We start from the raw sequence: 19,504 nt of genomic DNA, 5'->3' as shown, positions 1-19,504 counted from the left end.
CGTTGGGGTCCCACCGCCCCGGGGAGGGAGGGGCACCGGTGCCTGGCGGTGGAGCCCATTAGCGCATTGCACGGCCCTGCGCAGGGCGGGAGCCTCTGGTTGGACTGTCCTCGGCAAGGTTCCCCTCTGGCCATGTCGATGCCTGAAAATTCCTTTATTTTTTTTCTCCCGACAACCGAGTGTTCTGGTGATCCTCCTCGGCCAGGAGCGCAGCATGTGGTTCCCTGCCCTTGCCCACCACCCCTTCCCCGAGAGAGAGACGTCCCCCCCGCCCTCCCGAACATGCATATATATACATGTGCGCACATATATATATGTGTGTGTGTCTGTGTGTCCCTGCGTACACGCCACCGGCCGCGCGTACGCGACCGCGCGCCTCCAGCCCGCGACCGAGCAAATTCGAGCCGAGATGGGCAAACCTCTCCTGATTTGGCTATAACCTTCCTTCCCGTGCGGTGCCAGCAACAGCAGAACGGCCTTTTCCTTCCTCTCTTGTTACTAAAAGCAGCAAATGCCTTTTTTTGTTTTTTTTTCCGATTCCCTCCCCCCTCTCTCTCTCTGTCCGTCTCTCTCCCTCCTGGCCCCCCGGCATCCCCTTCCCCTGCTCCCCGCCGGATAACCTTCCCTTTCTGTTGCAGATTTTGAATACCTGCTGCCCAACAGCTTTGAGTCGGAGGGACATGTGTTCATTGCTCCCAGGTAGCTTTGCGTGTGCGCTTGCCGAGGTGTGCATCCGCCCCGGCCCCGCTGCCGACCCCACCATCGCCCCCCATCCTCGCCTCATCGTGCCTTGTCCCCCCTCCCCGTGCCCCGTGGCTGTGTGTGTCGTGTGCCCGCTCGGCCGAGGGGGCTGCGCCGGGACCCCGGCCCCGCTCCGCCACCCGGTTGCATCCCACACAGTATATATGCACCCGGTGCGGCCCGACCTCTGCGCGTGCATATATAGGTATAGTTTCTGAAAATCCCTGCCGAGCGAGGGGCCGGCAGAGGCATCATACAGTCGTGCTGGCTGCGGGGTGGGGAGGAGAAGGAAGGGTAGGTTTGGGCTCAAATTCGGGATGCCCAGGGGTTTCAGGAGGCTGCTGGCCACAAGGTGGGAATGGGGACATGAGGACAGCGTAGTGGCCACGGGACAGGCAGATCTGTCCCCTCCCCTGGGCCATGCCACCCAGTCTTGTTACATCACAGGAATGAAGCGCCATCCCTCTGCGAGGTGCTGGGGGAGCCCCATGGCTCGCCGGCACCCTGCCCTTCCCACTGTGCAATCTCTGACCAGCCCTAATTAACATCACAAGTTCCTCACCTCTCTACTGATAGGTCATTATAGCCTCTAACTGCCCTGTTAGAGGATGTTTTGTCATTGTGGCTCTTGGGGACTGCAACAGGTTGAGGTACATTGAGGCCACCTGCAGGTACCCCCCACCCTCCCAGCCCACAGCAGGCATCACTCACTTACATGAACTCTGGGCAGACCAGCCCAAAATGTACAGTCATTGTGTAGTCCTGGGTTTTTGTGGAGTGCTTGGTCACCAGGCCATGCATGGGGCAGTGGAGGTGAGGTCCAGGACACATGGGAGCCAAAGCAGAGTATAAATGAGAAACAGGAAAACCCTGTTATTGAAAAATTGGCCTGTAAGCGCTCTAAGGGTTTTGATAAGGAGATGATGCCCAAGGCCCAGGAGTGGGTCTGCACCTCTCCTGCTCAGGCTGGAGTGATGAGGTCAGTGTTGGGCATGGGGCTCTGTGGTTGGTGCAGCTGGAGAGGAAGGCAGGCTGTGAAAGTCAAGGTCCCCCAAGAAAAGTCGGTGCCCCCAAAGCAGCTCCATGAGCCCCCTTTCTGTGGTGGGTGCCAGCCCAGCAGGGGCTGGTGGCAGGGAGGAGCCACGTGCTGGGGGGTGCCCAGCACCCAGGGCGACTGTATGATCTGCCATTGGCACTGCCGTGCCCACGGGCCACTGGAAATTTTCAGAAACCGTATATCCCCATCCCCGTGGGTGTGTGAGTACCTGTACCTGTGCGTGTCGGTGTAGATATTTAGGTGGCTGCTCCCCCCGACCAGGGGTCGAGGGGCCTGGCCAGGCTGGCCAGGGTGCCCCAGGTTTTTCAGCTGCCCCCTGGGCATGGTCCCTGCCACCCTCTGCTCCAACACTTGTCCTCTTAATGAGGTTTTTGTCAGAATCAGGAGCTTGGCAGAGGGGCCATGAGGTGGGGGGGGCCCAGAGCACCCCAGCACTGTTCGCAGCCACACTGCTGAGGAAGGGAGGCTCTTGGCACCCTGGTCAGAGCCTCATGGTGACCAACAGGTTACAGCTGTGTCTGGTGTTGGTGGGGCTGGGACTCTGCACTCAGGATGTCCCAGACTGGAGCAGGGACATGGCAGCCCCCATGGTGCCCATCCCAGGAGGGGCTCGGGGCCAGCAATGCCTGTGGGTGAGCACCCATCTCCACCTACCAGGGCTCACCCAGCACCCAACCATCTGTGCAAAGGGTGCAGGTACGGCTGTGAGCGCCTGCCTGGTGCTGCCAGTGCAGCTGTAGAGTCTCCCAAGGCAAATCCCTGCTCACACCCACAGTGGAGCCCCCACTTCCCGGGGTGCGACAGGAGCAGGGCAGGGTGGGCACGGTGGTGCCCGACTGGCCCCACAGGTAAGTACGGTGTCAGAGGCACCCAGTCCCACCAGTAGCCCCACTGGTATGGGAGAGATGGACTCAGTGTTGTACCACTCCAGGCAAACTGGGATCCATCAATCCTGGCCCTGGCAGAGGTGGTGGCACCTCAGTGCCCGTGGCAGTGATGGAGCTGGTGGCTGGTGTGACGCTGCGCCGGTGGCACTGCAGGCAGCGGGGACTGGGTGCTGGGCAGTCTGCAGAGATGCCCAGAGATGGCTGCCCTGGTGGGGTGACACTCACAGCAGAGGTGGCACGTCACCACCATGGTGTCCCTGGCAAGCCCCGGTGCTGGCAGCACGGCCAGCACCCACCCCGCTGTCCCCGGGGGAGAACTGACCTTGCCTTTTCCATCCCCACAAACAACAAACCTTGTCCCCCAAACCCCAGAGAGTATTGCAAAGACCTCGACTTGTCGGATAACAACACCGAATTCCTGGAAAACTTTATTGCCCTCATGGAAAAGGTGACCCCAGACTCCAAGCAGTGTGAGTAACCGGGATGGCTGGTGGGGAGGCTGCTGGGGGGTTGGAGGTGGACGGCGATTCAGAGGGAGATGGGGCACGGGGTGAACTATACTGGGGTTGGGGTCCTGGGAGCTGCTGCTGGGGAGATGTCAGGGCAGAGCAAGGGGCATGGGTGACCCCCATGTGGCCAGCCGTCACCTCCTCCTGCTCTCCATCTTCCTCTCAAGGCGACAACTTCCTCCTGCACAACCTGATCCTGGACACAGGCATCACGCAGCAGCTGGTGGACCAGGTCTGGAAGAACCAGGACCTCAACACGTACGTGCAAAGGAGGTGGCCCAGGATGGGCAGCACTCTCTTGGAGCAGAGGAGGATTAGGATGGGCTGTGTAGGTAGGGACAGAGCAAACCCCACTGATGCCGGGCGTACCCGGCCCCTCTCCTTGCAGGTACAGCCTCTTGGCTGTCTTCGCAGCCACTGATGGGGGCATCACCCGTGTCTTCCCTAACAAGTGAGTGTCGAGCCCGTGCGGTGACTTGTCTGCTCCTGCTGGGCAGTGACAGTGACAGTCATGGCTGTGGCTGCTCCCACCCAGGGCTGCAGATGACTGGGAGGAGGAACCAGAGCCCTTCAACGCCAGCTTCTACCGAAGGAGTCTGGACAACAAGGGCTACATCTTCAAGCCACCCTACCGGGATGGTGGGTGCCAGCTTGGGACAGCGAGGGGTGACACAGGCTACCAGGGGCTGGCTCCATGCATCCCCTGATGCATCCCCTGCCTTCCACAGCCGGCTACCGAGGGCTCGACCTGGAGAACAACACCATTGGGATCCTGGTGAGCACCGCCGTGGAGCTCAGCATCGAGGGCAAGACTCTGAAGCCAGCAGGTAGGCAGGGGGCTGAGTGCCCTGACATCAGGCTGGGGGGGGGTCCTCGTAGCCCCTCCAGCACCAGGGCTCACCCTGTCTCCCCACTGCCCCAGTGGTGGGGGTGAAGCTGGACCTGGAGGCCTGGGCTGAGAAGTTCAAAGTGCTGGCGAGCAACCGGACGGACCGTGACCAGCTGGGCACCCGCCGAGTATGTCCTGGGGCTGGGACAGCACGGGAATGGGGATGGGGGGACGGGGGGAGCTCTGCTTGTTGGTGAGCACTGCTGGGACATGGTGCCTGTGGTTGCACCGGGTGTGTTCCTCCTGCACAGCCCTGCCCGTCACCCTGCTCGGGGCACCTGTCCCCAGCCCCTGGGGACACCACCCCGTGTGTCCCCTTCTGGCAGGAGGACAGCTCTAGGGTGATGACCATCCTGCTAACCTGTCCCTCTGCCCTGGTTTCGGTTGACAGTGCGACCCCTCGACCAGCTGTGAGATGGACTGTGAGGCCAACAACAAGGTGGGTGGTGGGCAGGGGTGGGGGCAGCTGGTGGGGGAGTAGAGGGTGACTGGGAGGGCTCCCTGTCCCCTGCTCACCCTGCCTGGGCACCCACCCTGTCCCCTGTTGCTCCTGGAGCTCAGCCAGCCCCTGACCCACCTTTCAGCGATGAAGCCCCAGGGCTTGCCCTGTGAACTGTGGACCCCCCTGAGAGGGCTGTGAAACCCCCCAGGGTGGTGGTGTCTCCTGCTCCCTGCACCCAGCACAGATGCTTCTGGCACCGAGATGCTTCTGAGCAGCCCCCAGGCTTGGGGACACTGTGCTGAGCCCCCTGCCTGACAGCCCATTGCCCCCCACCCTGCCTGTCCTGCCTTGCCCTGGGCATGACTGGGGTGGATGACACTGCCCTCCTTCCCCAGGACCTCATCTGTGTCCTCATCGACGATGGGGGCTTCCTGGTGCTCTCCAACCAGGAGGACCACTGGTACCAGGTGAGCGGTGCCTGCAGCTCTCCTGAGCATGGGATGCCAGTGGGGAGCTGAGACCTCTGAGCTCGTGCCAGAGATGGCATGACACAGCCCCACTCAAGTCCCCACCAGGGGAGTCCCACGTCGACATGGTGTTTGGATGCAGACTCAGTGTCCCCATCCCAGGTGGGCAAGTTCTTCAGCGAAGTGGATGCCAACCTGATGTCTGCCCTCTACAACAACTCCTTCTACACCCGTAAGGAGTCCTATGACTTCCAGTCCGTCTGTGCCCCGGAGGCCCCAAGCAACACAGGCGCTGCACCCCGCGGTGTCTTCGTGGTGAGCACTCACAGGGCTGGTGGCTTCCAGGTGGTCTGTGATCTGGGGGGCCCATGAATGTGTCCCCAGTGCCCTGCACGGGGACCTGCTGGCGATTGCCCTCTTCTTTGCCCACAGCCCACCGTGGCTGATCTCCTGAGCCTCGCCTGGTGGACTTCGGCTGCAGCCTGGTGAGTCCTGCCATGTCCCCTCTCCAGGGGCCATTTCCATTGGGGAGTGACACAGGGGTGTCCTTGGGGTTGGGACAGCTGATGTGGCCATGCTTTCCTTCCCCAGGTCCCTCTTCCAGCAGTTCCTGTACAGCCTCACCTACAGCAGCTGGTTCCAGACGGGTGAGTCCCCAGGGAGACCTGGGCTGGGGGTGGGCAGGGGCCGTGACAGGGGTGCGTGGTGGGGGGTTGGTGGCCCCTGTCCCATGGCACTGTGCTGGCACAGAGGAGGTGGCAGGGGACGGCATGGAGGCCAGGGAGACGAGCTGCATCATGAAGCAGACGCAGTACTACTTCAGCACCGTCAACGCCACCTACAACGCCATCATCGACTGCGGCAACTGCTCCAGGTGGGTCTGTCCCCGTGGTCCCACCCCCTGGTCAGGGCTGGGGACATCCCCCAGCCTGCCTTGCCGGGACCCCTGCCCGCATGGGGGCCATAGGAGATGCCATGCAGCAGTTGAGGGGACTGTGGTACCTGGATGGGGGGACAGAGAGCAGCAGTAGTGTCCCCATGGGCTGGAGGTGCTGATGTCCCCAGGGCTCCTCCACATGGACATGGGCCCTGAAAGCCCATCAGAGTCCCTGGGCAGCCCCATAACATGGGGATGGGGAAGGATGTGGAGATGGGAATGGGGACAGGAATGAGGTTGAGGACAGGGATGGGGATGAGGTAGGGGACAGAGATGAGGTTAGGAACAGGGATGGGGAAGAGGATGAGGACAGGAGTGAAACTGTGGCTGGCTTAGCCTCCCCAGAGCCATGTGCTGGCAGGGCTGGCACTGGGGACTGGGAGAGATCAGGGCACAGGGTAACAGGGGTCCCCACTGCCATCGCACCCCCAGGCTTTTCCATGCACAGAGACTGGCTAACACCAACCTGCTCTTTGTGGTGGCTGACAAGCCCCTCTGCAGCCAGTGTGAGTCTGTCAAGCTGATGCAGGCAGAGGTAAGAGGTATCCTTTGGAGGCTGCATCCCACTGGGGTGTGGCAGAGGGATCGGAGGACACGTGTGGTCCACAGGGCAGGCAGGGGGCAGGGAGCTGTGGGATTTGGTGGAGGTGGAGGGAGGTGACCTGTGACCAGAGAGGCTGGAGGTGGCCGCAGGGTGCCCCATAAGCCCTCGCTGCTGTGTCCCTGGTGGTTTCCTTGACCTGCAAAGCCCCCCCGAGGGACCCCAATCAGTGTGAGCTGGTGGACAGGCCCCGCTACCGGAAAGGCCCCCACATCTGCTTCGACTACAATGCAACAGTACGTGGAGTGTGGGGGGGAGCGGAGCTGGGGGGTCCCCTGGGAAGAGATGGGAGCAGGGGGTGCCCTCTGGGTGGGGGGGTATAACCATGGGGTGTCCCCAAGGGAGCAAAGCTGTGGGGTGCTCCTATGGGGGAAGTTTGGGCAGCGGGTTTCCCTTGAGCAGGGGACTGGAGCCATGAGGGGACCGCAGGGGAGCAGAGCAGGGTTCACCCCTGGGGAGAGATGGAGGGGTGAGTGTCCCCGCAGTGGGGGAGCAGAGCCATGGACTGTCCCCCTGAGGGGAACAGAGCCATGTGGGGATGCTGGGGGTGCAGCGCTGTGGGGGCTCCCCCCTGATGGGGGTTTGGAGCCCTGGGAGGACCCAGGGTGGTGGGTCAGGAGCCTTGGGGTGCCCCGTGGGGAGATCAGAGCTATGGAGGGTCCTTAGGAGAGCAGTGCCATGGAGTGCCCTCCTGGGAGGAGAGCAGAGCCATGGGGGTCCCAAGGAGAGCAGCACGGTCGGTTGTTTGGGGGGGAGGGGGCTATGCCATAGGGACCCTAGAGCAGGAGGTGTAGCCAGGCTGCAGGGGGGTGGTGAGTGCCCCTTCCAGGGCAGTGGGTGCCCCTGTGGGAGCCGAGGCACTGCTGGGGGTGCCCCATGGCCGCTCTCTCTTTGCCCACCCAGGAAGATACCTCAGACTGCGGCCGAGGGGCTTCCTTCGCCCCCTCCGTGGGGGTCCTGCTCTCCCTGCAGCTGCTGCTCCTCTACTCCAGCACCAGCCGGCACCCGCTGCCTCCGGCCGCCTGCCTTTAGCCCCCTGGCCGCCCCCGCCAGCTCTCTTTTCTTTCAACTTCCATCTCCATCCCCCTCCCTGGCCCGGTGGGGCGGGAGCGACGTCCCCTCCGCTGCCTCGGGGATCCCCGCGATGCCGCCCCGCTCTCCACACCGGCCGCAGCCAAAGAAGAGTCGGGGTGCGGGCAGGGGCTCCCCGGCAGAGCGGGGACCGGGCAGGGGCTCCCCGGCAGAGCGGGGACCGGGACGGTGCCCCGGCGTCGCGCCCTCCCGGCCGCTCGCACTCGGAAAAGTGGCGTCGGAGCCCTCCGCCCGCGACCCCCCCCAGTCCACCTCGCCTATTTTTTTAGCCTGAAGATTTTAAAGCAGATCTTTCTACATCGAGTTTCCAACATTTTCACCTGGAGACAGGCGGGGTTTATTGTCAGCAACGAGGACGTATGAAAGAAAAAAAAAAAAAGGGGGTGGGGGGTGAAAGGAGAAAAAAAGAAAAAAAAAAAAAAAGAAAAAAGGACTTGACTTGACTGTGCGGGTCAGTAGTATTTGTTCCAGCGGTACCGGCCCCCGGGTGTGTGGGGCAGCTCCAGCATCCCTGCGGGCTGGGGCTGAGAGCAGGCAGGGGCAGGGCCAGGGGGCAGTGGCACAATGGAGCCCTGGTCCCTGCACTTGGCTCAGCTATTCTTGGGCACAGATGTCGGGGTGAAAAGGAGGGGGGAAAATATTTTTTGTTTCTTTTCCGTTCTGCAGATCACTGTGAATCCTGCCCGCCCAGCCCTGTACCCCCCAGCCCTGCCCTGCCCCCCTCATCCTGCCAGAGGGACGTGCTGCTCCCCTGGGGGACAGGGATGAGCTCTCGAGTGGGTCACACCACATGCCCCGCAGCGGGACATGCCGCACGTCCCTAGTGCCAAGTGGAGCGGGAGGTGCCACATATCCCCAGAGGGGACGTGCCAGGCCCCCCTGCCCGTCCCTCGGGTCACCGTCCATGGCGAGGGGAGCAGCCCCCGGGTGCTGCGGGGCCCTGGCTGGGGGGCACGCAGTGCTGGGGGGGCGGGAGGGTCTGGGGCTCGCACCGGGGAGCGCAGGTGGGGGTGTTTTGTCCCCCCCAGTCAAAATGCTGGGTGCCAAGGAGGGGACGAGGTAGCTGCTCAGCTCTGGCACCCCACTAACCCATCCAGAAGAGGTGCCGCAGGGCTGGGGGGTCCAGCACAGGGTGCCCGGCCGTGACAGCCCGGGATGGCGCAGTGCAGGGGGTGCCATACCCATCACCCGTGCCCCCCACTGCTCCCGGCAGTGCTGGGGGTCCCTGCCGGGGCAGGCAGCCCTGGGGACCCTCACCCCCCTGGGCCACCCCGCTCAGAGCCACCCCATCAACCGGGTCCAGGGGAGCCCCCTCGGCACGGCCACCCCGGGGGGGCTTGGGAGGGTGCCAGGCGCTAATTAGTGCTGGGGGTTAATTAATGGTCATTCTGCTTGTAGCTTTTTCAGTGTGTGTTTGGTTACTGTCTCTGGGAACCGTGTTTGAACAGATGGCTCTGTGTTACCGGGAGTGTGTGTACTTCTGTAGTCTAGTTAGGTGCTCTGCCAGAAAACCACCACTATACATACCTATAAATATATACATATATAGTCTATTTTAAGTTAAAAACCAATGAGACGAAGGGGCGGCGTGGCCCCGGGCCCCCCCGTCCTGCCGGGGTTGCGTCCTGCCCTGTCCCTGCCCAAAAGCTTCTCTCTGCTCATTCAAAGGCGTTGGGTTTTTAAATTTATTTTCTTTAATTTATTTTTATTTCGTTGGGTTTCGATTTTTTTTTTTTTTTTGTACAGAAGAGTTGGAAAACTTAAAAAAAAAAAAGAACAAAAAAAAAACCAACAAAAAGACAATTTGTAAGATATCGTGCGTGTGACTCCTTGTAAAATATTTTCAAATGGTTTATTACAGAGACTCAGTTATTAAATAATGTTCATATTTTCACTTCACAGGCGGTGGCTGCATCATTGCCTGGGGGGGGTGGGCGCGGCCGGGGGGGGCACAGCATGTGGGCTGGCACAGGATATTTGGGGGGCTGCTGCCTTCACACGTGCTGCACCTCTGTGAGGCTGACGGGCAGGGATTTGGGCACAGGCAGGGACGCAGCAGAGCCGTGGGTTCGCAGAGCCCCACGAGCTGCACAGGAGGGCCTGGGGGGCAGCAGAGGCTCAGCCTCTTCCCAAAGCCCCCCAGGCTCCCCCATCTCCCTGTGTCCCCTCAGGACTGTGTTGCCCCTTCCCCAAATCCCCATGTCCACTCTCCCCACTCCACGTCCCCTTGTGTCTGTGTCCCCACAGCCCTGTGCCATGGGTTCAGTGTCCCCAAGTGCCCCCTGTGCGCAGCCCTCCCGTGTCCACGTCCCTTCTTCCCATGGTTTGTGCCCCCCATGTCCACCTCCCCACAACCGTCCCCCTCACGGCCCCATAACCATGTTCTGCCACCCAGACAGACACCCACCCCCATGTCCCCCGTGTCCATGTGTCCCTGGCCATTTTTCCCATGTCCCTCTGTGTCCATGTCCTCCCTGTTTGTCCCACATGTCCCCGGGCCATTTGTCCCGTGTCCCCTGATGTCCGTGTCACCCCTCATGTCCGTGTCCCCTGAGCTGTTTGTCCCATGTCCCCCGTCTCCGTGTCACCCACGTGTCCATGCGTACGTCTTCATGGCCGTTTGTCCTGCAGCCCCCAGTGTCCCTGTCAGTCCCCGTGTCCATGTCCACTCGTGTCCGTGTCCCCTCCGCATACATGTCCCTCCCAGCCGTTGGTCCCTTGTCCTTCTGTGTCCATGTCGCTCCCGTGTCTGTATCCTCCCGGCCATCTGTCCCGTGTCCATGTCCCTCGACCTGTTTGTCCCATGTCCCCCCCGTGTCCGTATTCTCCCGGCGGTTTGTCCCGTGCCCCTCCTGTCCACGTCCCTCTGTGTGCATGACCCCCCCTCGGGTACGCGTCTTCACGGACGTTTATCTCGTGTCCCCCCGATGTCTGCGTCACCCCTCCTGTCCGTGTCCCCCCCCGTACCCGTGTCCATGTTCCTCCCGTGTCCATGTTCCCCGTGTCACCCCACCATGTCCATGTCCCCCCACCATCTCCGTGTCCCCTCCCGTTCCCGGACTACAAATCCCGACGTGCCCCGCGACGCCCCGGCTCAGCCCCCGCGGCGCGGCCCCGCCCCGTCGCGCGCGCCCCCGCGCAGGCGCAGCCGCGCTGTTTGTCCGCGCCCGGCCTGTCCCAGCAGCGGGGCCGAGCGCGGCCCGGCCCGGGCGGAGCGGCGGCGGCACCGGCAGCGGCACCGGGAGGGCGCGGGGGGGAGGCGGGCGGGGTGGGGGGGCCGGACAGCCCCCGCGGGGCCGCCCCGTCCCGCCCGTGGGGCCGAAGATGCGGCGGTACCTGCCGGTGGCCCGGCAGCACTTTCTGGCGGCACTGGCCGGCACCAGCGTGGTGGTGAAGTCGCTGAGCGCGGCCGCAGTGCTGCTGTACCTGCTCTCCTTCGGGCTGGACACGGCCTACGGGCTGGCGGTGACGCCGGGCTACCTGCTGCCCCCCAACTTCTGGGTGTGGACGCTGCTGACGCACGGGCTGGTGGAGCAGCGCGCCTGGGGGCTGGCGGCAGCGCTGGCCACGCTGGGGGCGGCGGGGCGGCTGCTGGAGCCCCTCTGGGGAGCCCTGGAGCTGCTCGTCTTCTTCGCCGTGGTGAACATCTCCGTGGGGCTCCTGGCGGCCCTCGCCTACTTCCTCACCTACGTGGCCTCCTTCCATCTCGACTACCTGTTCGCTGTGCGCATCCACGGCGGGCTGGGCTTCCTCGGCGGGGTCCTCGTGGCCCTCAAGCAGACGATGGGGGACAGCACCGTGCTGAAGGTGCCTCAGGTCAGGATGAAGGCTGTCCCCATGCTCCTGCTCCTCCTCCTGGCTCTGCTGCGGCTCGCTGCCCTCGTCGAGAGCAATGTACTGGCCTCGTACGGCTTCGGGCTCCTCTCCAGCTGGGTCTATCTCCGCTTCTACCAGCGGCACAGTAGGGGCCGCGGAGACATGTCTGACCACTTCGCCTTCGCCACTTTCTTCCCCGAGATCCTGCAGCCCGTGGTGGGTCTGGTGGCCAACCTGGTGCACGGCGTCCTGGTGAAGGTGCGGGTGTGCCGCAAGACCGTCAAGCGATACGACGTGGGCGCCCCGTCCTCCATCACCATCAGCCTGCCGGGCACGGACCCCCAGGACGCTGAGAGGAGAAGGTACTGCCCGCCCTGCTGCCGTTGGGATTGTGTGTTCAGGGACAGCGAGGGTCGGGTTAAAATCCGAGCAAGGAGGAGGGGGTAGGTTTAGGTGCAGGTTGCTAAGCAGGGACCGTCTGCATGGGGGCTGCCCTGCCACGGAGGTGGTGAGGAGCATTTCCCGGGGCTGGTGGGATGTTATCCTGCTCTTCAAGATGTGGAGCAATGGGGAGATGCTGGGGAAGGGGCAGACAGGGTTGGGGCAGACAGGGTTTGGGGTCCCTGCAGAAGGAAGGGGGACAACGTGGGGAGGTGCCAGCCCCGGCTCACGGCAGTCTTGCATCCCCCGGCACAGGGGAAGGCAGTGAGTCAGCCCCACGCCCCAGCCCTCCTGCACATCCGGCATTGGCCCTCCTGACTCCTAGCATGAGGGTTTGGACAAGGCGTTGGCATTCCTTTTTCCCTGCCCTGTTTTATGCCTCTTCCCCATTCCCAGAGCAGCCCGTGTGCTCCCTGACAGCCTCCGAGCACACCACGTGGTGCAAAAACTCGTGTGTGTAGTCTGGGAGCCTGTGTGAGTGTCTGTGGAGCAGTCCTGTGTGCTCCGGGTCGTCCCCAGTGCTGCTGAATCCACCCTTTCCTGCTGGGAAGGAGCCAGGGCCAGGCTCGCACAGTGCCCCGTGGGGCAGAGCCGTCAGCCCCTGCCCTGCCCCGCCCCTTGGACCCGGGGTTAACCAGGTGTACCCTTGCCCCGCAGGCAGCTGGCCCTGAAGGCTCTGAACGAGCGGCTGAAGCGCGTGGAGGACCAGTCGGCCTGGCCCAGCATGGAGGATGAGGAGGAGGAGGCAGCGGCGGCCAAGGCTGACACTCCACTGCTGCCCGACCCCGGCGCGGCCGGCAAGAGCCCCGGCCAGGAGTCCAACCTCATCAGCTTCCAGGATGCCCCGGCCCAGCTGTGACCGGCCCCCTTCCCGCCCTGTCTCCCTTGGAGAGCTGCTAATCCCCCTTGTATCCCGCACGGCTGGGAGCTGGGACTCCTCCCGTGGCACAGGCAGGGGGACACCTCATTCCAGCAACGCTTTGCTGCTGCTCGTGGCCAGCACCAGGCACCTGGGACGGTGACACTGCCGCCACCGCGAGGACAGGGATTGCTGGAGCCGCTCCCCTCGGCGCGGGCCAGGCCGTGGAGTCAGCACAGTCAGTGGGGGCTATCCCGGGACAGGGACACGGGGCTGATCCCCACCCCAATGCTGCTGCGCTCGCCCTTGTGGGATAGAAGTCAGCTTTTCTTCTGTGCCAGGGCTTGGCCAGAGCACTCAACACTTATTTCCTCCCTTCTGAAGGTAGTTTTGTCCTGAACTGAGGGAATGGGAAGGCTAGTGGGTTTCTTTTCCAGATGTCTTTCCCATGGGGAGCCTCCCACCACCCCGGCAGGAGTTTGCTGGGACCAGTGAGAAGCTGGGCAGGGAGGACAGGCCACTGGTCAGGAAGGGGCCACCTAGCCCCTCACAGCAGTGGTCCAGCACTGCCAGCTCCAGGCTTTCTGCAGTGGGGATTCTCTGCTCCTCCCTCTCCTGCCCCCCTCCCCCTGCGAGGAGCCAGTGCCCTTGGCTGCTCCCCGGCTAATCCGTTTGTCAGATTACACTAGAAGCTGGAATTAAATTTTTATGGCGGGGCTCTCGCTGCTTCCTCCAGCAGCAGGTTTTCTTTCCTGCAGGTAGAATATGGGGTCCCCCCTTCTCTTTCCCTCCCTCTGTGTTGGTGGCTTTTTTTTTTTCCTGAATGGAGAGGATGCTCCCTGCGACAGCCTCCTCACAGCTCCTGATCCAGCGGGCAACTCCCAGCCCGGGATGCAGGTCAGCAGTGTCGTGATTATTTTTTTAAAGGACCACACGAGAAGGTTTTGTCAAACAGGAAGAACACGGACATTTGGGTATCAATAAAGATTTCTTTGAAAGAGTTGGCTCCTGCAGCAGAGCACGGGCAGGGCGGGGGGCCCGGCCCAGAGCAGCCCCCGAGGCTCTTGCCAGGAGCCTGGACAGGGGGTTTCTTCCCAGGTGCTCCCAGCAGGTTGGGAAAGACCCTTTGAAAGGAGGAGGTGGGAAATCTACAGGGGGGATGTGTGCCAGCACCCCAAAAAGTCATGTTCCCCCCCCCCCAAGCAGTAAAGAGGGCTTGTTGCACTGTAGCTGCCTGAAATTTTTATTGAATAAAAGCTCTGGATACAGAGGAATTTTTCAGCCTGGGAGCCATTCCCAGCTCTCCAGCCCTGCCAGGAGCAGGATATGTGCTGAGGAGTTGCAGACAGAGCCTCGCAGCAGCCCCGAGGGTGGGCAGGCTGGGAGAAAGGCTGTTATGCCAGCAAGGAGGTCCCTTCCTGCGCTCCCAAGGGCTCATCCCCCAGGCCTGTGCCTCCCCCCGTGCTCACACTGTTCCCTGTGCCCCTCCAAAGGACAAAATGCTTTTGCTGGCTGCAGGTTCATAGCCTGGCTCAGTCATTTGCTCTGTAAACTGACCCCACCTCAACAAGCCGAGGCTGTGCTGCCCCAGCCTGGAGAGGGGTTTGTGCGTGGCAGCGAGTGCCCAGACCCGTGGCCTCGGGGCAGGGCCGGCTGCTCTGGTGCCGGGGAGCCCTCGTGCCATGGGGACACACATGCTCCTGTACCATTTCCTCGGGTGCCACCACCCTGCCCCAGCCCTCCCAGGGCCAAAGCCACAACCGTGCCCTGTGCTTTCCTGGCCAAGCTGCCCCCGTGGCAGGAGAGGCAGCCTGGTGCCCGCTGTGGCCTCCCAGGAGAGAGAGGGGACTTCCCTGCCCTCCTCGCTAGGATGACTCCTGTCCTGCCTGCTCGAAAGCAGTCCTTGTGTGGGAATGGGAAAGGAGCAGGAATCCTGAGCGAACCCTCCATTTCCCAGCACTGAGCACCAAGCTGCTGCAGGGACCAGCAGCTTCACCTGTGCAGGGAAATGTCCCCATCGGGGCCGGTGGGGGTGTCACACACACATTGTAGCTGACACTAAGGACAATCCAGGACCAACAAGAGAAGGAAGTAGAAACAAAGTTCCAAGGAGACCCTGTGCAAGCAGGGGGGGCTGTGAGGGGGAGCCCCGGCCTCACCAGCTCGCTCAGGGGGTTCAGTTGTGCGCCAGGCCCTCAGTGCTGGCTCCGCTTGCGGTACAGGTACGCGTTGCTCACCTGGTTCATGATCACCAGGCTGGTGAGGAGGGGGCACAGCATGGCCAGGTACCAGGAGGCGCCGGTCACCGCCGTGGTGAACCAGAGCGAGCACATGCCCAGCATGAGGCTAGCACAGCCCAGCAGGTAGCCCACCAGCCCGGAGGTGGCGTGGTACAGCTTGAGCTTGGCCAGCGTCCAGTTCTTCATCAGCTTAGGGTAGAGCAGGAGCACGCCCCCGGCGCACTGCCCCCCTGCGTACAGCACGGCCACCAGCCCCGTCAGCCCGTGCCAGGTGACGAAGTGGCCCTTGCCGTTCAGGTGCTTGTTGTAGGTGATGATTCCCAGCCCCAGGAGCGCGCAGAGCAGGGCGAGCAGCTGCAGCACCCAGTGTGCCCGCACCCGCACCTTGCGGGAGAAGGAGCGCAGCAGCGAGGTCTCCGGGGAGAAGATCAGCAGCGCCTCTGTCATCAGGAACGAGAACTGGGAAGGCAGAGGGCAGCAGGGTTGGCACCGGCCGATCAGCCACCCCTCCCCCAAGGAAACCGGGCCTCGGCTTCCCGGCTCCCGGGGGCTCCCGGGGCTCAGCCTCGCACCGCCCGGGGGCTCCGCCGGCACAGCCCCTGCCTCCGCCACGGTGCCCGGGGCGGCGGGACTTACCGAGAGCGCCATGAGCAGCGGGTGCCAGGAGAACAGACCTGCAAGGGAAGGGCAGAGTGAAATGAGCGGGGAGGTCCGGCCCGGCCGCCCCCCCGCTGCCCCGGTCCCGGCCCCGCGGCACTCACTGGATCCGGGCCGCGCCAGCACGGCCACGGCGGCGGGGAAGCCCAGCGCCACGAGGTGCGCGGCGGCGCCGGCGGCGACGCGGAGCGAGCGGTACAGGCGGGACTCGGTCTCGGCCGTCAGGGCCATGTTGGCCGGGCGGGCGGAGCGGCCGCCGCCGACACTGCCGGGCCGCGGCGCGGGCCGCTATTGGCCAAGCCGGGCTGTCCGTCAGCGCTAGAGCCCGCCCCCCCCGCGCGGCGCCGCCGCTGAGTGGCGGGAGGAGCTGTCGCTACGGTGGCCGGCGGGGTCGGGCCGTTCGCTGCGGTGCCGCCATGGGCGGGCGGATCGAGTGCGTGTTCTTCAGCGAGTTCCACCCCACGCTGGGGCCCAAGATCACCTACCAGGTGCGGGGCGAGGGGCCGGGAGCGGGCGGGCTGGGACTAGGGCACGGGAGCGCCCATGGGGGAGAAATGGGGACAGGGACAGCGGTGGCGGCTGCTCCCCGGGGTTCGGCTGGAACGGACTCTCCTGTGCCTCCGCAGGTCCCGGAGGATTTCATCTCCCGGGAGCTGTTCGACACCATCCAGGTGTACGTGATCACGAAGCCCGAGCTGCAGAACAAGCTGATCACCGTGTGAGTGCAGAGCCCCGGTCCCTTCCCCGCTGGGTAGGGGTGACATCGCGGTGCTGTGACAGTGCCAGGTCTCAGGGGGTGCTGTCCCCGTGGCCAGCAGGGTCACTGCCGTGCCTGCAGGTACCGTGCAGGGGTGGGTGTCTGATTTGGGGGTGGCTGGTGCTGCGTGTGCTGCTCCGTCAGCCTCGAATCCAGGGAAGCCAAACGAGTCAGGAGAGCTGTGCTGCTTTTGAAGGGAAACTGTTTTCTTCTCCGATGACTGACTCTTCCTCCCCCTTCTTCAGAGTGTGTTTTGCACTCTTAGCGTGGAGGGATTAGCCATCGTATTTCCTGCAAACTAGAGAAGCCCCCACCTCCACAGCCAACCAGGAGCTGTCCTTGTGCAGGGCTGAGATCTCCCCGAGGCTGTGGGTGCAGGTTTTATGTGTCTTCCTGCAGGACAGCCATGGAGAAGAAGCTGATCGGCTGCCCCGTGTGCATCGAGCACAAGAAGTACAGCAGGAACGCTCTGCTCTTCAACCTGGGCTTCGTGTGCGACGCCAGAGCCAAGGCCTGTGCCCTGGAGCCCATTGTGAAGAAGCTGGCTGGCTACCTCACCACCCTCGAGGTGAAACTCGAGCCTGGCTGCCTCCTGATCCTCCCCACAGGGTGTGGACACCCCACTGGTGTCCTGGAGCACATCATGGGGTACTGGGCATTGCTGGGAAGGGCATTGTACTGGTTTTACCAACTTTAAGATCACTTGAATTTTAAGGGAGGAGATCCAGATTCCTATAGCCTGCTGGAGGAGCTGACGTGGTTTTCTGCTCTTTCCAGCTGGAAAGTGGCTTCATCTCCAACGAGGAGAGTAAACAGAAGCTGGTCCCCATCATGACCATCCTGCTGGAGGAGCTGAATGCCAAAGGGAAGTGCACCCTGCCCATAGGTATGGCAGCTGTGCTGGCCCAGGAGCAGGGCTGGGTGGTGCTGGGGGGGGGCAGCTGGGCCATCCCCTGCCTGGGTCTGCTCTGCCTGTGCTGCTCCCAGAAGCTCCCTGCCTGTCTATGCTTGGAGCTGGGGGTGTCTGAGCCAGCCTTGCCCTGGGTGCCCCAGAGGGATGGGTGGGATGGGGTTAATGGGCTGTAAACACCTTGTTCCATGTGGCATCGTGGTGTCCTGGGGCTGATGGTTGTGAGCTCCAAAGGGAGCACAGGTTTCCATGGGGATTGAGTCTTTCCCTTTTCCTGGGGCTGATGGTTGTGAGCTCCAGAGGGAGCACAGGTTTCCATGGGGATTGAGCCTTTCCCTTTTCCTGGGCAGATGAGTCCAACACCATCCACCTGAAGGTGATCGAGCAGCGCCCAGACCCCCCCATCGTGCAGGAGTACGATGTCCCCGTCTTCACCCAAGACAAGGATGACTTCTTCAACTCCCAGTGGGATCTCACCACGCAGCAGGTCTGTGTGCTTTACCATGGCAGCAGGCATTGAAAGGGAGATGTTTCCAGACTGCCTGGGCAGTTGGGCTGTCCTGGAGATCGCCACAATAATGAGCAGAGTTTGGTGCCCCTCTGGTCTTTGTGCTGCGAGCAAACCATTCACCCAGCATGAGCATAAAGCACTGCTGGGGATGGAGCTGCCCAGACACAGAGGAGGTTCTTGGGCTTCAGGGTGATGCCTGGGGACTCTCTGATCTCTCCCCTCTTAGCTCTTGCCTCCTCCCCTCCCAGATCCTGCCCTACATAGACGGCTTTCGGCACGTCCAGAAGATTTCCGCGGAAGCCGACGTGGAGCTGAACCTGGTGCGGATCGCCGTGCAGAACCTGCTGTGAGTGCCTGGAGGGGCCTGGACAGCTCGAGGAGGTGGGTGGGGGCTGGCAGAGAAGGTTTCTCACGTCTCCCTGTCCATCTGCAGGTACTATGGGGTTGTCACGCTTGTCTCCATACTCCAGGTGGGTCAGGCCGTGGTACTGTGAGTGGGATTTGGGCGTGGCTGTGCCATTGGAGTGGCTGTGTTGGGGGGACAACAGGGTGGGAGTGGGCTGGGTCTGTCTCTTGGAGTCACAGCTGAACAGAGCTGGTTTTCCCTCACCCTCCAGTACTCCAATGTCTACTGCACCACTCCAAAGGTCCAGGACCTGGTGGATGACAAGTGTCTCCAGGAAGAGTGTTTGTCCTACGTCACCAAGCAAGGTACAGTGACCCCACCTGGGGCTGCTGGCAGACAGGGAGTCATGCAGGGGGACAGGGCAGCTAACTGGTGACTTGTCTCTACAGGGCACAAGCGAGCCAGCCTCAGGGATGTCTTCCAGCTGTACTGCGGGCTGAGCCCTGGCACCACCGTGAGAGACCTCATCTCCCGCTACACCGTGCAGCTCCAGAGGGTGGACGAGAGGTCAGAGCCCTCCTGCCCAGTCCCCAAGGGCAGTGGTGACACCAGGGGTGGCAGGGACAGTGTGGGGGAGCAAGCAGGGAGTAGCCAGTCCCTGTGTCCCTAGGGTAGGAAACATGAGGCATTGATGGGGCATGGTGGAACCAGAAGGGATTGCAGGGAGTCAGGGTGTTTGGCACCCCAGCACTGTGGTCCCAGTCTCTTCCCTCCTTGTCCCCAGGAGGCTTATCCAGTTTGGTTTGATGAAGGGCCTTATCCGGAGGCTCCAGAAATACCCCGTGAAGGTCACGCGGGACGAGCGGAGCCACCCGGCCCGGCTGTACACAGGCTGCCACAGCTACGACGAGATCTGCTGCAAGACCGGTACGGATCCAGGCTCCACGCGGGCCCCGGGGCTGGCGGGAGACACAGGAACATCTGCCTGCCCAGGACTGTATGCTGGTTTGGGGATCTCACCCTTTGGGAGCCCTCAGACCACAGGGAGATGGGACTGTGGGTGAGGCTCTGTGCCAAGCCGGGCTGCCGAGCCCATGGTGCCAGGGGCAGGGTTGGGGAGCCCACCCAGCCCCCCTGACACCAGTGCCGGGCGCCCCACTGACACCCCACTAACACGCGCTGCCTTCCCCTCCAGGCATGAGTTACAAGGAGCTGGATGAGCGCCTGGAGAACGACCCCAACATCATCGTGTGCTGGAAGTGACGGCGGGGGCGGCCCGCTCCAGACCCCGCGTGTCCCCCGTGTCCCCCCAACCGCGCGTGTCCCCCGTGGGTCCCCCGTTCCT

The 19,504-nt window shown here is 62.9% G+C and overlaps 4 protein-coding genes across 6 annotated transcripts in view; 3 read left to right on the top strand and 1 right to left on the bottom strand.

The window, feature by feature from the left end:
* The window catches only part of CACNA2D2 (calcium voltage-gated channel auxiliary subunit alpha2delta 2), a 238,878-nt gene extending 229,357 nt beyond the window's left edge, over positions 1 to 9,521 (top strand). For all 3 annotated transcript variants that reach the window (XM_051811399.1, XM_051811400.1, XM_051811398.1), the window contains 16 exons: positions 639 to 699; positions 3,058 to 3,155; positions 3,362 to 3,452; positions 3,583 to 3,645; positions 3,730 to 3,833; positions 3,923 to 4,021; positions 4,117 to 4,211; positions 4,475 to 4,522; positions 4,921 to 4,992; positions 5,155 to 5,307; positions 5,425 to 5,477; positions 5,584 to 5,639; positions 5,743 to 5,866; positions 6,362 to 6,471; positions 6,678 to 6,766; positions 7,434 to 9,521. In XM_051811399.1, coding sequence (XP_051667359.1) covers positions 639 to 699; positions 3,058 to 3,155; positions 3,362 to 3,452; positions 3,583 to 3,645; positions 3,730 to 3,833; positions 3,923 to 4,021; positions 4,117 to 4,211; positions 4,475 to 4,522; positions 4,921 to 4,992; positions 5,155 to 5,307; positions 5,425 to 5,477; positions 5,584 to 5,639; positions 5,743 to 5,866; positions 6,362 to 6,471; positions 6,678 to 6,766; positions 7,434 to 7,562 — 1,445 coding nt within the window. In that variant the 3' untranslated portion in view covers positions 7,563 to 9,521. The remainder of the gene's footprint in view (positions 1 to 638; positions 700 to 3,057; positions 3,156 to 3,361; positions 3,453 to 3,582; positions 3,646 to 3,729; positions 3,834 to 3,922; positions 4,022 to 4,116; positions 4,212 to 4,474; positions 4,523 to 4,920; positions 4,993 to 5,154; positions 5,308 to 5,424; positions 5,478 to 5,583; positions 5,640 to 5,742; positions 5,867 to 6,361; positions 6,472 to 6,677; positions 6,767 to 7,433) is intronic.
* A 1,257-nt stretch (positions 9,522 to 10,778) lies between these two features.
* Positions 10,779 to 13,736, top strand: TMEM115 (transmembrane protein 115). The gene is made up of 2 exons (XM_051811472.1): positions 10,779 to 11,800; positions 12,537 to 13,736. The coding sequence occupies exons 1-2, from the start codon at positions 10,947 to 10,949 to the stop codon at positions 12,736 to 12,738; spliced, it is 1,056 nt and encodes a 351-aa protein (XP_051667432.1). The 5' UTR covers positions 10,779 to 10,946; the 3' UTR covers positions 12,739 to 13,736.
* A 302-nt stretch (positions 13,737 to 14,038) lies between these two features.
* Positions 14,039 to 16,002, bottom strand: LOC127481792 (transmembrane reductase CYB561D2). Its single transcript, XM_051811481.1, has 3 exons — positions 15,740 to 16,002; positions 15,615 to 15,652; positions 14,039 to 15,437 (listed from the first exon to the last, which is right to left on the bottom strand). The coding sequence occupies exons 1-3, from the start codon at positions 15,864 to 15,866 to the stop codon at positions 14,934 to 14,936; spliced, it is 669 nt and encodes a 222-aa protein (XP_051667441.1). The 5' UTR covers positions 15,867 to 16,002; the 3' UTR covers positions 14,039 to 14,933.
* A 21-nt stretch (positions 16,003 to 16,023) lies between these two features.
* On the top strand, positions 16,024 to 19,479 carry NPRL2 (NPR2 like, GATOR1 complex subunit). The gene is made up of 11 exons (XM_051811465.1): positions 16,024 to 16,123; positions 16,262 to 16,353; positions 16,792 to 16,960; positions 17,170 to 17,278; positions 17,653 to 17,789; positions 18,062 to 18,159; positions 18,247 to 18,283; positions 18,431 to 18,524; positions 18,609 to 18,726; positions 18,944 to 19,086; positions 19,355 to 19,479. The coding sequence occupies exons 1-11, from the start codon at positions 16,052 to 16,054 to the stop codon at positions 19,420 to 19,422; spliced, it is 1,137 nt and encodes a 378-aa protein (XP_051667425.1). The 5' UTR covers positions 16,024 to 16,051; the 3' UTR covers positions 19,423 to 19,479.
* Positions 19,480 to 19,504: the final 25 nt, after the last annotated feature.

The sequence above is a fragment of the Manacus candei genome, unplaced genomic scaffold, assembly GCF_025592945.1.
Source record: "Manacus candei isolate 608988 ecotype Guabito, Panama unplaced genomic scaffold, ASM2559294v1 h1tg000082l, whole genome shotgun sequence".
Taxonomy (NCBI): Eukaryota; Metazoa; Chordata; class Aves; order Passeriformes; family Pipridae; genus Manacus; species Manacus candei.
This window is presented reverse-complemented; position numbering and strand designations above follow the sequence as displayed.